Source organism: Rosa rugosa, chromosome 1 (assembly GCF_958449725.1).
Source record: "Rosa rugosa chromosome 1, drRosRugo1.1, whole genome shotgun sequence".
In the NCBI taxonomy this organism is placed as follows: domain Eukaryota; kingdom Viridiplantae; phylum Streptophyta; class Magnoliopsida; order Rosales; family Rosaceae; genus Rosa; species Rosa rugosa.
In genome coordinates this window covers 20,838,022-20,853,454 of record NC_084820.1, presented here as the reverse complement: position 1 = coordinate 20,853,454, position 15,433 = coordinate 20,838,022, and the positions used below count along the sequence as shown (strand labels likewise).

At 39.0% G+C, this 15,433-nt stretch overlaps 1 protein-coding gene across 2 annotated transcripts; it reads left to right on the top strand.

The window, feature by feature from the left end:
• The first annotated feature begins 643 nt into the window (after positions 1 to 643).
• On the top strand, positions 644 to 5,943 carry LOC133723330 (ubiquitin carboxyl-terminal hydrolase 17). 2 transcript variants are annotated; one of them, XM_062150151.1, is made up of 12 exons: positions 644 to 1,235; positions 1,671 to 1,789; positions 1,881 to 2,581; positions 2,671 to 2,759; positions 3,112 to 3,197; positions 3,319 to 3,481; positions 3,583 to 3,697; positions 3,805 to 3,962; positions 4,283 to 4,367; positions 4,482 to 4,694; positions 4,993 to 5,054; positions 5,137 to 5,943. In XM_062150151.1, the coding sequence occupies exons 1-12, from the start codon at positions 946 to 948 to the stop codon at positions 5,687 to 5,689; spliced, it is 2,634 nt and encodes an 877-aa protein (XP_062006135.1). In that variant the 5' UTR covers positions 644 to 945; the 3' UTR covers positions 5,690 to 5,943. The 2 variants fall into 2 exon arrangements, with proteins under 2 accessions (XP_062006135.1, XP_062006128.1); XM_062150144.1 differs by having other exon boundaries at positions 1,671 to 1,792.
• Positions 5,944 to 15,433: the final 9,490 nt, after the last annotated feature.

Sequence of the window (15,433 nt, the reverse complement as noted above, 5' to 3'; positions counted from 1 at the left end):
TGCAGAGGACCACTAATCAGGGTCACCATAATGCCACAAAAAAAAAAAAAAAGGGTCGAAGAATAGCACAATCACATACACGAGGTGCTAAGTACAACACCAATGAGCTAAATTTTGGAATACACCGTCATATATACGATCGAAAAGTAACAATAAGATAAAAGAGAATGATCAAATAGAGAAATTCTCGAATATTTTAGCAATGATCTATCCCTATCAATGATAACTTATTATTTCAGTAAAATCATTTCTTGAAGTAATATTCTCCATCAAATGATCAAACCATCCTTTGCTATTCTTCCAAGTCAATCCATATAACATCTCAAATCCCCTTTTAGCCAAAGAACAAAGAGATCAAAAAGTTCAGTAGTCCAAGCGGGGCCCCCCCATCTCAAACGGGTAAAAAAGTAATAATGACGCACTCAAAACCCCATGACCAAATTATTAAAAGCACACACAATTAACCCTCCAATTATTCTCAACGTGGTAAAAAAAAAACGCGGGCTGGGGTTTTAACCGGGCCAGGACAAAGAGACAGAGAGGGAGAAAAATCACACTGACAATTTTCAAAAAAAAAAAAAAAAAAAAATCGTCGACACCCGACACTGTCTAGTACTGCGATCCCGACTTAATATTCCCCCCCTCCACTTCTCTCTCTCATCACTTTCTCTCTCTAACCTCACCACCTATCCAAATCCAGATGCTTCAATCACAATTCAATCACCACCACCAGCACCACTACCACTCCCACTCCCAATCTCGCTCAAATTCCATTTCTGCCCCTCCCAATTTCCCCTATTTCCTCTCCATACCACCGCCCCGCCACGGCCGCGGCCGCCGGATCTATGTATAGCAGGAACGCCATCCTAGGGTTTCTCTGCTCCGGTCTGATCCTCGGCGCCGGATAAAGGTTAGGGCTTTAGCGTTGAGTTTTTTTTTCCCCCAATGCCGGCCCTCGGAATTCTAGGGTTTCAGGGGCTACTGTTTGGGGTCGTTTTGGCGGCGTTCTTTGTGATTCGCCACAAGTGGAGGAATGCGGTGGCGAAGAAGGAGGAGATCATGAGGCTTGTGGCTATGGCTTCCGAGGAGGCCGCAATGGCCGAGTTTCAGGCCACCACGGCTATGTATGCTGCTGCTCCTCCGGTGGCGGCGCCGGTGACCAGTCCGTTTCACTGTGCTGTATGTTATTCCCAAACCACCATGCGGTGCTCGAAATGCAAGAGTGTTAGATACTGGTTAGTTCTCTTTGCTTTTGGATAGATTGATTTTGGGAACATTTATGCTTGCACATTTAGTTTAGTGAGAAATGGAATTGTTTGCGGTTAGTGTGATGTTTGTGTATCACAGTTCAATTTGCGAAAAGATTTTACCGTTGCGATTTCATTAGGTGTAGATTAGGTAGCCGTTGCGAAAAGATTTTGCCGTTGCGGTTTCATTTGGAATTGAGTAGTGGGAGGTGTAGATTAGGTACCTGTTTGATTGCTGAACACAGTCACTAAACATGAACGTGTTAACTAACTTTGTATTCTATTTGATCCCTAGAGGATCACATTTTGGGGTTTGGTTGACGCCTGGTCGAATGTTTTGAGCTGATGTGCACATGTAGTTGAACTCGTATTTGCTTCGGACTATTACATGTACATTTTATTCACTTGAAAATGTGGTTGTAGTTCTGGGAAGTGTCAAATCATTCACTGGAGACAAGGTCACAAGGACGAATGCCGACCTTCGATTGGCACCATGGAGGTGCAACACAACAGTGATTTAGACGGGGAAGCGGTGCTTCATCGTGGTAATATTTAGATATACAATGACAATCTCTGTTGTTTCAAGAAGTTCATTAACGATGGGTGATGATGATAGAATTAACCCTTATGCAGGTGGAATAGGTGCACATACCAGTGCAACCTCACCCAGTACCATATCATGGGATGGCTTCACTTCATCTGGTACTGGAGCTGACACCTCTTCGGGTGAGATTCTTAATCATGTCAGTGTTGACAGAGCAGAGAAACCTCTTTTTGATGGTACTGCTCCTGATCTACTTGGAAATATGTCAGAGTATACTAATTTGGTAAATTGTCGAGATAACTTTTCACCTGCAAATAAGTTAGTTAAGATGAAATCCAGTCACAATGATAAAGAGGTAGAATCTGAATCAAAATTGGCCAAAGCTAAGATAGACATGTCTGCTGATGCTCAGCCTGCAAATTTTGCTGGTAAAAAGCCAACTAGAAGGGGTACTTCAATAGAAAAGGTAGTTACTGATGCCTTTAAGTCCAAGAGGTTGTCAACTAGTGACAGGGAAGATGAGCGTAAAGAGGGACCTTTATCAAATAGTGGTTCTAATGGCCGGCCATCTTCAACCACTGGAGGGTTACTGGATTCCAGTTATAGATCTGAAAAAGTTGACGGTTATCATGCCTTGCCTGCCAAAATTGGTAGTATCCCAAGCTTGCCGCTAAATGCTTGTAATGGTCTGAAGACATCCATGAAGAAAGTTGTGCAGCAGTTTAAATCCTCAAAACAGCTGAAATCCAATCTCTCAGGTCCTGAAAATGGGATTGCTGGAAAGTTCAAGGTTATACTCAATTTAGTATTGTTTCCTTTACCTAATAGTTTTCTCTTTCTTGGTCAGATACCAATTCTGTTATGATATTATATTGGCAGGTAATATTTCCATATGAGCTATTTGTGAAACTGTACTCCTACAACAATGTGGATCTTTGCCCATTTGGCCTGACAAATTGTGGGAACAGGTGATGTGGAGAGTTCTTTTGGCACAGAACATATTAAGAGAGAATTAAAATTATTTTTATGCTTAGAGTGTAATCGGTTTTAGCTTATGTATATCCTTGTATGAAGTCTCTTCTTTTGAAACTTTTATATTTTTCTAGTTAAGGACTTCAGGGAGGTTAAATGATTCACGCTTTTCCATTAATTAATTCAATTTGAGATCAATAGCTTTTCTAGCTAACTTTCTCTTAAAGGGTATTTCATTATGGGTTTCTCTTTTGTTTTGCTATCACACTTTGACGTCAGTGCTTACCTTGTAGACATGAAAGCATATACGAATGTTCTTCTGAACTGTTTTTTCCTTGGGTTTCTCAGCTGTTATGCTAATGCTGTGCTACAGTGTTTAGCATTTACTCAGCCTCTTACTTCGTATCTTCTTCAAGGACTCCATTCTAGAGCATGTAAGTCTCTATTCATAATGCTGTATATCTATGCATATAATGTTTATATCTGCAGCCAGTTTAGTTATCAGGGCCATGTGTTTAACCTCCTTTCAACCAACCATTTTATTCTGTATTCTAGGTCAAAAAAAGGACTGGTGCTTTATATGTGAATTTGAAATTCTGCTCCTGAAGGCAAGGGAAGGGAAGTCTTCACTGTCCCCGATTAGGATCTTATCCAGAATACATAAAATTGGAAGCCATCTTGGTCATGGGAAGGAAGAAGATGCTCATGAGTTTTTGAGGTAAGCCAGCTATACATTCAACCAAATGAATTTTCCTTGTAAGTTATGTTATATATTTCACTTTCAGATTTGTATAATGTGTTGACTTGCTAAAATGGCAGGTATGCAGTTGATACCATGCAATCTGTTTGCCTCAAGGAAGCTGGGGCTATTGGTCCTTTGGCAGAACAAACAACTCTAGTAGGCATGACCTTTGGAGGTCACCTTCGATCCAAGGTTTTACAGTTGCAAATATTTTGTCAAAATATATTATTTTTTGTGTAGATTTCATTGTCCCCTTACAAATGTAAAACCTTTTGGGATGTCATGATTGTGATTGTCAGATAAAGTGCATGAAGTGCCTCGGGAAAACTGAGCAATTTGAGCGGATGATGGATCTTACTGTCGAAATTGATGGGGCAATTGGAACTCTGGAAGAGGCTCTTGCACAATTTACTGCTACTGAAACTTTGGACGGAGATAATAGGTTCCATTGTAACAGGTTTGTATTTTGCTCGCATATTGCTTCTTTAGTGATTTAGTTGGTCAGCTTATAATAAAGGTCTCTATTATTATCAGTTCCCTTTATATGTTTTATTTGAAATCCCGAGATAAATATCAGGGCTTGCAGCTATCTTTTTGGCACACCTTGCTTGTTTTGAGCCGGGCTAATGGGGTTCACACACACACACACACACTCACACTCACACACACAAACGCACACATATAAATTATTCTCTTGTGTTGGTAAGAATTTTTCTTTTTCTATTTATCTGATACTTTTTATCCTTTTTTTGTATGTTCTCTCCAACTTTTGTATAGGTGTAAATCTTATGAGAAAGCCAGAAAGAAACTTACAGTTCTAGAGGCACCAAATATTCTTACAATAGTGTTGAAGCGATTTCAGGTAATTAATTCTTTTGCATTAATTTTAAACTGTGCTTAATCTATACCACGTTGTAGCGATTTTATCTGTGTTTTTTTTATGTTAATGCTTGCCTTATATCATCAATGGCTGCAGTCTCGAAACTTCGAGAAGCTGGATAAGTCAGTACGTTTTCCAGAGGTTCTCAACTTGTCACCATACATGGACAGAACAAGTGATAAATCTCCTTTGTACAATCTTTATGCCGTCGTTGTTCACCTGGATATTATGAATGCTGCATATTCAGGCCATTATATATGTTATGTAAAGAATAGTCAAGGCAACTGGTTCAAGATTAATGACAGCTCGGTATGTTCTCTGTACATTTCTGATTTTGCCGTTGGGCTCAACCTTATTTCTTTGTTTTGTGGGAAAACTTTCGCACTGTTCGAATCCATAGTTGCCTAAAGTTGATTATTATATTGGTCTGGGAAAGCATAACTCCAACATTTGGCCGGTGAGAGGCCATATGGAAGCTTCTAGTTATCATCTATGTGCATGAAATTGACCTGATTATTGGAAAAAAGAAAAAAACATTTGAAGAACGATGATTTTTAACTAGATATGTTTTTTTTTTTTATGTATTTTTAAACATATGCTCTTGTAGGTTGAACCCGTGGAATTAAAGAGGGTCTTATCTGAAGGCGCATACATGCTTCTTTATGCAAGGTAATATGCTTGATGATTCCAGTTTACAGCATATTTCTGCTCTTGTTTTGGCACAAACACCTTACGTTTTTGATGTTTCTAGGCGCTCTCCACGACCCCCACCCTTGGTAGGAAGTAACGCCCTTTCTCATGCTGGGACATCCAATAGAAGGAACTCGGAAGCAGTCCCTTCAAGCCTTACCAAGTCCAAGTTGAGATACACGGTTCCAAGTATGAATAGTTCTGCAGCACAACCAAAGTCTAGTAGAGAGTGGTACAGGATGAGTTTTGATGGTTCAAGCAATCAATCATTAGATCCAGATGATTGGAGATCTCATTCCATGTACAGAGTTCCTGCTATGGATTCATTAAGTGAGAGTTCATCGATTTTCAGCTCCTCGGATGCAAGTTCTTGTAGCACCGTGAGCACCAAGGACTCCTCCAGCAATGAAGATCTCTCTGATTACATATTTGGTCAAGTAGGAACAAATCCGTACAGCCAATTCAGGCGTTCATCAGACGTGGTTGCACCTTCCTTGTTTCCAAACTTTGATGTAGATATGAAAGGCCGTATAGAGGACTCAGAAGGCGGAGGAAACTCCACAATTTTGTGTAGTGACAGAAGTAGACATCGCAGGAAGTCAACCTCAGATTAATTGATAGCAGTAGCTAGCACTAGGGGAATTGACCAGCCGCAATTTTTATTGACCAGGCCAGCCCTTTGCTCTTTCCCGATGTAATCTATGTCTATTTGTATCGTTTACAAGAGCAGAGCAAACGGATGGAGAAAGATCAGCTCAAACATTTTACCGAGGTTTGAGCTGAGATGTAAGTAGAGAATATGATAAGGTCATTAAGGCATTACTAACTAATTCTAGCATAATGAAGAGAAATCAACCAATTCTTGTTATGGTTCTGTGTTTTCTTCACGATCTTGTTAATTGTCAATAGATGAGCTCTCTTTCGGGTTGACGATCTATGGAGCAGATTGTCAGATGGGAGAGGAAGACGCAGATGGAGGAGACTACAGTACTGCATTGTCACATGATTTTTTTTTTCTAAAAGTTAACGGAGTCAAGTGGCTGCTAACTTGCTCCTAAAGGATTAAGACCCAGCACATAACGAAAAGTATAATTCTGATTCAAGTGTGTTGGGTTTGATTTGATTCAGAGTAAGATGGAACAGTGAAGAAAGAAATCGGGATTGACAAAAGAATAAAGGAAACAAAGATTGCTGAGACGGGGAGAGAACCAAACTTTTGTTTAGACTACCGTTTACCACACGCCAGTTAGTGACTAGTCTTTCCTTGCTCGTCCGTGCTAAGCGTTTTTTGTGTTGTTTACATCTGTCAGCATTTTGATACACCCATACGTGGCTTGGTTGACACTTGAACTAGGCTTGATTGATGGCCTATTTTCGATTCTCTTTACACATATCTGAGGCCCTGAACTTTTTCTTTAAAACAGAGAGCTGCTTTCTCGTCCATTGTGCCATACTATTCGATCTAGAATTCGAGTTGCCCAAGCTCCAGAGAAACTGAGAAATAGCTCTTCATCGTTTGATATATCATAAACTGAAAGAGTACTTTCCCCTGTTGTTTTCGTTTCTATTCTGTTATCATTTTCTTCTAGAACGAGGCATACAAGGTACCTCCTTTGATTTCATTTGCTCTGATCAGTACCTAATTTTTGTTACTACCCAAATATCATCCCACGGCAAAAGAGGCATTGTTACCTGATATTAACATGTACTACATTCTTAATCTCTGGTTGCTCTACTTCATGTGTGCTTGATTTTCTCGTGTAATGTATTACGGCTCTCTATTTTTACTTGTTCAAGCTTATTAATTCTTATTCAAAAACTCTCTGTTGTTACTTGAACCTCCAGGTTTGTTGTAGGCCGGCCGGCTTGCAGTTAATTTGTTGGTTGCATCATCGAACTTTTAGTTTGATTGTTCATTTAGTCTACTTACTAAATTAGAAAAAGCAAGACCAACTAAATATAAGTATTGCCTTTAGATTTCCTAGTTTTCTTCCTTGAGTTGAATCTCATGATTTGCTTGATAGTATTCAACAGGCATGGATTCAATTCTTTCAAAAATTGCCGAGTACGTACTATGCGGACGCCGACGCCTACTCCGAATGCGTGAGGGAGACGGAGTACAAGCAGTACAAGTACATTCTTCTCCGGAACATTCTTTTCTACCGGAGGGGATCGAGTGTATCCACCGGAGACTCGTACCAGGATTTTCCGTCAAGGACGTCAACTGTGAGGCAAATCATGTATGAACTGAAGAATTCTAATGCTCACAGGATCGGGGTGTATGGAGTTGGAGGTGTGGGTAAAATTCTACTTGCCAAAGAAGTTTATAGGCAAGCTCGAGAAAATAAAATGTTATTTGATGATGTGGTTATTCTCCTAGATGTCAAGAAAAATCCAGTCGTGGAAGTAATTCAGAGCAAGATTGTTCGTCAGTTAGGTATGAAGATTATTGACAATGAGAATTTAGATGGAAGAGCAAATCGTCTATGTGCCAGGATACTAGACAAGAAGATTCTTGTGATTCTGGATGATGTTTGGGAACAAATTGACTTGGATGCTCTGGGACTTCCTAGTGTCCCTACTTGCAAGATATTTCTAACATCTGGAAGTAAAGAAGCATAATCTGATACAAAAATGCATTGAGGAGTTCCCACTAGACATTTTAACAAAAGAAGAGGCTTGGTTTCCAGGTCTTAAAGAAATCGTTGATATAGGAAGTGTATAACTCAAGTGTTGGTGCGGAAAGTTTTTGTAGAGGATTTTCTCACCCACTTCTTTTGACTGGAGCGGAAATGAAAGCTTTGTGGTTGAGAAATTGATCAGCAACGTTTGATTTTGTGTCTGGCAAGTCGGGCTTGAAAATGGAGTGGTACTTGCAAAAGGCACTCCGATGACTAAGTTAGCAATAGTTTGAGTTGTAGTGAGTGTTAATGGGGTTGATTGTTTACCTCGAATGTTTACTCCGCTAAGTATTTATATGCGAGCTCGAGCGAATATCCCAACTAGTGCATGTAGTGGTGTGCTTGGTCCACAAGTCATGCGTGAGTGGACTAATGACACCCCTCTTTGGACAATGTGAGAAAGTGTTTCCGCTTGCTTCAGACTCGAATGAGCTAATAACTTGCTGACCGATTCTGCCTCATTCGGATCCACTTTGAGAGGATTCTTCTTCGAAGAGATTGTGCCTCGAATAGATTGTATCTCAAAGGGGGTACCTCACTCGGATATTTCCTTGAGCAAATCTCTCCTCACTCAGATCCTCCTTGAAGGGTTCCGTCCTATCAAGATCCTCTTTGACAAGTTATTTCCTCCTCGACCAGATATTTCCGTCACGACCGGATATTTCCACCTCGACTAGATATTCCCTCCTCGACCAAATACTCCCGCCTCAACTGGATATACGTACTCTATGTCTTTCACGCAGGAAGTTTCAAAAAGAGAATCATAGAAAAAGTCAAACTTGGAGTCCCATAAACGTTCAAAATGAAAGTAAAAGTGAAGATTCTAATTGTTTGCTCTCCGAATGACCATGAAACCAGTAATTCTGGGTACAGGGTGTAACAATCACCCCACCTTATAAGAATTTCGTCCTTGAAATTTCCACATGCCAAACGAAATAATAGATGTACCCATCATAACAATCTCACTCAACAAAGTCTACAGGATCTGACAACCTAAAACTCTGATACCAGATATTTTCACCTCGATCAGATATTTCTATCTCAACTGGATATTTCCGCCTTGATTAGATATTTCCACCTCGACCAGATATTCCCTCCTCGACCAGATATTCCCTCCTCGACTGGATATTTCCACCTCGACCAGATATTTCCATCTCGACCGAATATTCCCACCTCGATCGAATATTTCCACCTCAACCAGATATCTCCTTTTGAGTTACTAAAATTATTCTCAAAGTTTTTCACCCTCACAATGCCCCATTTTCCTTTTGGTCTAAAATTTTAGAAAGAAAAATCTCTTGCACTCGTTATCGAACTTCACTAACATTATTCATGTTTTTCCCCCAGCTGTTGTGTTGGATTTTACATTGCTTGTCTTTGCGCGATTCGCCTTTGCATGATCCTCATGATAAGACCTTCAACATAATCTGTCTTGACATGATTCTCCTATGTGCCCCCTTTTCCTTTCTGCACGAGGTGCAAACACCGAAAGGTAACCAATTTTACCTTGCGCACCACTGGTTCATCAAATTCATTTGATGGTTTTTGAATGAAACAAGTCTTTGCATGCCCGCGAGGACACTTATTTTATGACTACGAGGATACGTTTTATGTCTGTGAGGAAACTTGTATTATGTCTGCGAGGACACTTGTATTACGCCGCCTCCAAAGAGAGTATTGTTTTAAATCTGCGAGTACACATTCTGATTAATATCGTGTAATCGTGAGAACACGGTCTGTTTAATGTCACGTGAACACAGTCTGTTTTAATGTTGCGACTTGGGAGGACATGTTCCGTTTGATGTCGCGAGAACACGTTCTATTTATTATGGCGAGGGCTCTGACGGTTTAAAGTTGCGAGGATTGATTTTATTTAATGTCTCGGGGACTAATGGTTTAAAGTCGTGAGGATTGATTCTACTTAATGTCACAAGGACTGATTTTGTTTCATGTCTCAGACTAACGGCTTAATGTCACGAGAACTGATTATGTTTATTGTCGCGAGGGCTGATTTTATTTAATGTTGCAAGGACTGATTCTGTTTAATGTCATAAGGACTAACGGTTTAATGTCGCAAGGACTAATTCCGTTTAATGTCGTAAGAAATAATGGTTTAATGTCGCGAGGATTGATTCTTTTAATGTCGCGAGGACTAATTCTGTTTAATGTCGCGAGGACTAACGGTTTAATGTTGCGAGGACTAATTTTGTTTGATGTCGCGAGGACTAATGGTTTAATGTTGCGAGGACTAATTTTGTTTGATGTCGTGAGGACTAACGGTTTAATGTCGCGATGACTGATTGATATGAGCATAAAATGAGACGATTATATTGTTTAATCCTTACATTTTATTTAGCTATTTCTTTTACTTTGTTATTTTTTTAGGTATTTTGTGAAGCAATTTAAGAGAAAATGGAGGTTTAATGGAACAATAAAGTCAGCAAACATGAAGTACAGATTCAAAGGATGAGGTTTGATCACTCATTTGGTAAAATATTATAAAGGAAGCTCATGAAAATTAACGTGCAAAACAGTTGCTGCAAAACTGAAAACTGGAAGTTCAAAATTAGCTCCTTGGATTGAGTTTTGGAGTGCTTTTCTTGCAACTTTTCGAGGGGACCCTTGCAGTTACTTGAATACAAGATAGTACAACAGGAGCCCAAGATCTGGTCAGAAACGTCATTGAAGCAGCATGAATTCATGGTCAAAGTAGGCTTCTCGAGAAGCCAGAAACCGGCAGCTTTTCAGATAGCATTTTGGGAGATCTTTTCCGTGACCTTATTGGAAGTTTTACTCAAAGGTGATTGATCATTCTAGAAGACATGATATCATAGAGCATAGAGGAGTCAAGAACCATCCAGAAACATGGCGGCAACAAGTCAATCCTAGTCCAAGAAAGAAGCTTGAAGAGAAGAAATCAAATACTATTCCAACTAGGGAAATTGGTAGCAATGCTGTGCAATTTTGGAAGGTCTATGATGCCATAAACATCAAGGAAAAGTCTTTGAAGAATTCTACAAGATTACAACTTGGTTTTTATGACTTGGAATTAATTTATTAATTCCAATTTTGTACACTAATCAAAGAAAACCTCAAGTAACTAAGGAAGCAAATTACAAGCAAAGTTGGGGAAGGAAAGTAGGGCTTGGTGTCTCCTATAAATAGAGGCCTTTACAACACAATTCAACACACCCACCTTACAAAGCTTTCTCTTCCATAAAATCCCTAGTTCACAAGTCTTGAAATCCGATTCTTCCAAGAGCAAGCCATGCACTTCCATCAACCATCATTAACATCTATAGCTGTGATCTTGCACCTTGAAAGAGTTCTTGCGTCCAAGGCATCCCAAAAAGTAGTCGTGGCCTTCACCTCCTGTTTTACACTTTTTACAATTTTACTCTTCTTGTAAAACAATTTTATATGTTTTTATTTGTTGATTTCAAAACTATGTGTGGCTAGTTTTTTTTTTTTTGTTAGGGGTAAGGTTTGAAGCCCCTTATTATGTGATAAACTCTTTCTTATGTTATTCTAGTTTTAAAAACTTGGTTTGTGAGAGTGATTGTTTGATTCTGCTTGACATGAAAACTTTTATATGTTTATGTTCTTTAGATTGGAGCTAGGACTTAGAAACAATTCACCTACTCGTCTGCTTTTCTCTGTTCACAAGGAGTAAAGGCTTTGGATAAAAGTTGATGTTACAAACAATTAGAAGAGCATGCTAGCAGATAGGCGTTCTACACTAGGATGCAACTCTATAATGAATCAAACTTCTATATGTGCTTAATGCTTTAAACATGTTGACACTAATTGTCTTGTTGATAGTATACCATTCTATACATTGATTGCATGTTTGATAGACATAGCCATTGTTTGTTCACGTAGTCTAAGTAATTAAGGGTAGTAAAAAAGACATGATATGCTCCGACTTGTTTCTTGATTGATTTTTGTTTCACAACCTTAGTAATTGGAACTAGGATACATAACTTGTTTTGAGTACAATTGGTGGTGGAAAACTGAGCTTCTAACATCTTCATCCCTTGATCTTTTCAAAACCAAAAATTGAATTTTTTTTTGTTTTTCTTTTATTTCGTTAAAACCAAAAACCCCAAAAACATTGTTTTCGTTTTTAGGTTTTCTTTTTCCTTAGATTTCGTCATCTTTTCTCCTCTTCCCCTTTCTTACGTTTTTGATTTCCTCTAGTTTGTTTTTGTTTGTTATTTGTTTTGTGTGTTAGTTAGTTTAATTTAGTTTTTCTTTATCTTGTGTGATAAAATTTGTTACACTTAATCTCTGGCATCGAACGATCCTTGCTTATATTGCTAATGATTACATCTTGTAGGGTTAAGTTAAGCGTTTGATTTTAGTGTATAACTGATTCTGTTCAATGTCGCGATGACTATTGATTTTATGTCGCGAGGACTGATAATTTTGAATTGTCAAAAGAAAAATTTATTCCATGAAATGCTTATTACATACAAAAATATAAACAAAAATATAAAATATAAGGGAAATACAACGAGGTAGAATCACTGTCCATCACAAATAATGACGCTGCCTTTTATTGAAAACCGAAATGCAATTAAAAGCTGAAAATAATTTAATCTTCATAATGTTCGAGGCGATCGCCCTCGGTATGCTTCTTTCTCTTGATTTCCATGGTGTAAAGCTTTCTCAATATAAGTCGATCTCGTTGGACAGAGGTTATGTTGTTTCCTTCGGTGGATAGGAACTTCAACACTTGATATCTGGTCAAAGCTTCCGCTTCCATCTTGTGCATCCAATCTCTTCCTAGAATTACGTTGTATGAGGATGGCTTGTCAATGACGACAAATTCAATCTCAACTGTTTTTCACGTTGTGGTCACCAACATTGTGATCACCCCTACCGGTCATGTTTCAGTCCCCTCGAAAGCTGTAAGTGGCACCTAGCTGGGTCTGATATAACTGTCGTCAAGCTTGAGCTGCATGAATGCGGCTAGGAACATCACCTCAGCACTGCTTTCTTCGTTGACCATCATCCTTCTCATAAGCCAGTTGGCGACCTGCTCGGAGATTAGCAATGCTTCTTGGTGCGGGAATTGGACACCGACTACATCTTGTTTGGAGAAGCTTATCACTGGTTCGTTGTATGGTAGTGCCTCTTCATTCACTTCTCTTTCAACTTTGCAGATTCTCCTGATTTTCTCTGCCTGCCTGATTTCTGATCATAATCTAGTTTCGTCCTCTCCTGGAGAAAGCGGTATTCCATGAATAGTTAGTATTTCGTATATCGGCCCGTTCTTGGGGGGAGTCGTATTAACCGGCGGGGTTGGATTGATTTTCTCCTTACCCTGGATTCTGTATTGGAGGAGTTTTCCTTGCTTCATTGGGTCCTCGATTTGATGCCTTAGGCTCCGGCACTGATTGTTAGTGTGGGAGTACTCTTCGTGGAATTCGCAGTATCGCAATCAGTCTCGTTTTGTTGGGTTTGTTGGCATCAGTGGAGGGTTTGTGTATATGCCTTCGTGCTTGTGAGCAAGTAGGATTGCTGCTGGAGTTATCGTGAACCTGGTCTGTTTGAAATACTCGCCCATTCGTGATTTGTTCTCGTCGCCAGTTTTGGTTCCATTGCTTATTTTGTTCTGCTCGAACTTCGAACGGTTCTTCCTACGCCCGAGATGCGATTACCACTATGCTTCTGGCGGCATGTGCTGCTTCTATTTCTTCAAGCCTGATTTCTCTTACTATCCGCGTTTAGACCTCACTCATTTTCTTACCAGATCCTTATATTTCTGTGAGCTGGAAAGGAGTCACTCACGGAATGCCACCACTAGGTATTCAGACGTGCACCCATCTGTTTGTGTTTGCTCGGCCCGAAAATGGTCATAAAACATCTTAAGTCTTTCTCCCACTTTCTGTTCACCATGAATAAGGCTGCCATGTTTTATTGCGTTTTCTATTGCAGAAGTATTATATAAGAGATAAAAGACTCCCTCAGTGGTTTGAAATTGAAGATGGATCTGGGTTTTAGGTCGTGGAACCATGTTCCTGCTTCGCCAATTAGGCTCGAGGGAAAAAACTTGCAGAAAAGTCTCTCGTCATTTGTCTTCGTGGTCATCTGCTGCATAAACTTCTTGAGGTGAATGAAGGAATGGATGGATTTCAAAACTTTTTAATTAGTGCGGAATTAGTTTAACCATTAAACTACTAACTAAACATAAAATCCATTCCTTTAACCCATGATCTTGGCTTATTGTGATATGTATATAAACATAGCATGCATAGTAAGGAAGAACAAAGAGGTAGTTTATGTTCTACTCACCCTTGGAGCGTGATTTTAATCTGATCCAAGTGAACCACCAAAGTTCCTCTCCTTGATCTCTCCTTGTGTGTGTTTCCTCCACCTTGAAGCACCTTGAATTAAGAACTCCTTCTTGTGCTTGTAATATTCTCCTTGATGTAACAAGTAGAGCCACAAAAGGATATGGCCTCTAAGGATCTTCACCAAGTGAATCAAGAGATGAAGAAAGATGAAAGAAAAGAAGAAATTATGCAAGTGTTCTTCTTTCCTTTAATTTTGTAATGGACCAAGGGAGAACTCTCTCTCTCTCTCTCTCAAATCTGAAAATAATAGTGTGGAGACACACTTATTATTATGTCCATGCTTTCACTTTTATATAATAGGAAATAAATCCAATTACTAAAAGAAAAATATTGACTTTCATAAAGCCAATATATTGGCTGGTCCATACATTCTATTGGGCACTAAAAATGTGTCTTGGGCTTTCATTTAAATCTCATTTAGTGAAGCCCAAGTCCACACCAAAAAACCCGACAATCGTTTAGGCCCAATAGGTTCGGTTTTACCCGAAACTCCTAATTATGTTCAAATAATAAATCTAATTAATTATTTGGTCATAACCAACTCTTGTTTAATCTTCTTCATATACAATCTCAAGGATCCACTTATATGGTGTGCGATCTCTTAGGTTCTAATTAACAAAGCAGTGAAGTTTATAGAAACCATTCTATTTTGTTTACGAATCAAAAACTCCATTTTTGATTCTCCCTTGTTATTAGGATTATAAATGTTTATTAATCCTCGGGGACTTCACAAGTCATGAGTGACGTCTTGCAACATATCATGACTACCCTAGTTAATGTAGAATGACAAAGAACCTATTTAATTGGAATTACAATACAATACGGTCCTTCTCTAACACGATGTTCTAAATCACATTATTGGGGTATGGAATTGATATGTCAACCCCGTAATGTGATTTTCATTCTTATGTGATTCTTAGAATGTGATTAGAAACTCCTTTTTAATCTCATTCATTGCTTTGGCCAAAGACTCATTGAATCACATCTTTGAACATACACCTTATTTACTTAAGGATAGAGATTCCTTGTTGTACACTCACATGTCTCCATGACCGAATTGATTATACCAATGAATGCATCTATTATATCCATTAAGGGACACAATATTATTGCATCATCAAGAGATAATCCATTCACTCATAAGACAACTATGGTGTCTCAGGTCAAAGGACTAATTTGTATTATTGCAATTTAGAGTTCAAGTTTGACATGTAAGTAAGACTCCATACAAGAACTCTAATGATCGCGTTCAGTGTACTCTTTAAGTTAAGAGCACCCACATACTTGTATTAGTGTCTCCACACAAATGACAAGA